The 1,171-nt window shown below is 49.9% G+C and overlaps 1 protein-coding gene across 1 annotated transcript in view; it reads right to left on the bottom strand.

The window, feature by feature from the left end:
• The window catches only part of ap3b2 (adaptor related protein complex 3 subunit beta 2), a 45,681-nt gene extending 44,764 nt beyond the window's left edge, over window positions 1-917 (bottom strand). Inside the window, exon 1 of the mRNA XM_017305159.1 lies at window positions 324-917. Within this exon, the coding sequence (XP_017160648.1) occupies window positions 324-610 (287 nt within the window). The 5' untranslated portion in view covers window positions 611-917. The remainder of the gene's footprint in view (window positions 1-323) is intronic.
• Between the last annotated feature and the right edge of the window lie 254 nt (window positions 918-1,171).

Genomic DNA, 1,171 nt, shown 5'->3' on the forward strand with positions numbered 1-1,171 from the left:
AGCTGGTGACATTATAACCATCACCAGCTTGTTAGCTTTGGTAAACCCTGATACCTGGTTAGAAACTTTTACTATTTACTGATTTGGTACTTGTCACAAAAAGTTTAAGAACCTCTGCTTTGGAGGAACTGGGTGAGAGGATTAACCAGATTTCAGTCATACAAAAAAAAGTGAAAACAAAGATTCTGACAGATCATTGAATGAAGAAAAACACGCTTGTGGAATATGAGCCAAGCGGTCATTACTTTCAGTGTCGTCTGCTTTGGCTATGAGGCACCAATAGACCTGAAGAGGTGAGCAGCAGCAGGTGTGAGTTATCGTACCGCAGGGGCTGACTTTGGAAGCTGCCACCTCCACCTCCATCCTCCTGTGAGCCTCGTTCCTCCTGGTCTCCTCCACCACCTCCTCCTCCTCCGCCACCCCCAATGCCCCCAGATCGGAGGTGGCGCAGCTCATCCGGCTGCAGGGCACTGTACCAAGTCTGCTGCCCGCTGTCGGGGCTCAACACGGGGCTCTTGTCCTCCTCCTGGCCCTGGACCTGACTCTGCACCGTCTTCACAATGTTCACAGCATTCACGGGCAGCTGGAGCAACCTTTGCATAGTGGTCATCTTWAAAAAAAAWAATTAATAAAAGGTGAATTTCAACCTGTAGAATTGTAGAGAAAGGCTGCAGTACTTTTTACTGGGAATTGCTCAAAGATCCTCCTTGGCCAGTTCGTCTGGGATCAGCCACATCCAGTTGGCACAAAAAAAACAAGAAAGATCTTCCCAAAACGTCCTGAATGTGTCCTACTCTTCTCTGCTCTTCTCACTGGTCCAACTCGAGCTCAACAGCAACTCGGTGCCTCTTTTTTTTTATTATTCCCTTCTGTTCGGAGCAGCAGCAGCAGCAGCAGCGGCAGACATCAGCTGCTCTGTAAATGGATGCTCGGCTCGGCAGGGAGGGGCGTGGAGCTTTATCTCTCCTCGCGCGGCTCCTCCCTGCTCATGTGGTTCCTGTTGCAGCACCAGCCTCTCCGTGCACACACAACGCACCAAGGTCTCCCGTAATGCCATCATCTCTCTTGTTCACTTAGCCACGCTGTCACCCCTCCTCCGGTGACTGCCACCCATATCCCTCCTCTTCACAGTATTTCTCTCTTTGCAGCAGTTCTGGTTTTTATATATATA

Source organism: Poecilia reticulata, linkage group LG6 (assembly GCF_000633615.1).
Source record: "Poecilia reticulata strain Guanapo linkage group LG6, Guppy_female_1.0+MT, whole genome shotgun sequence".
NCBI classification, from domain to species: domain Eukaryota; kingdom Metazoa; phylum Chordata; class Actinopteri; order Cyprinodontiformes; family Poeciliidae; genus Poecilia; species Poecilia reticulata.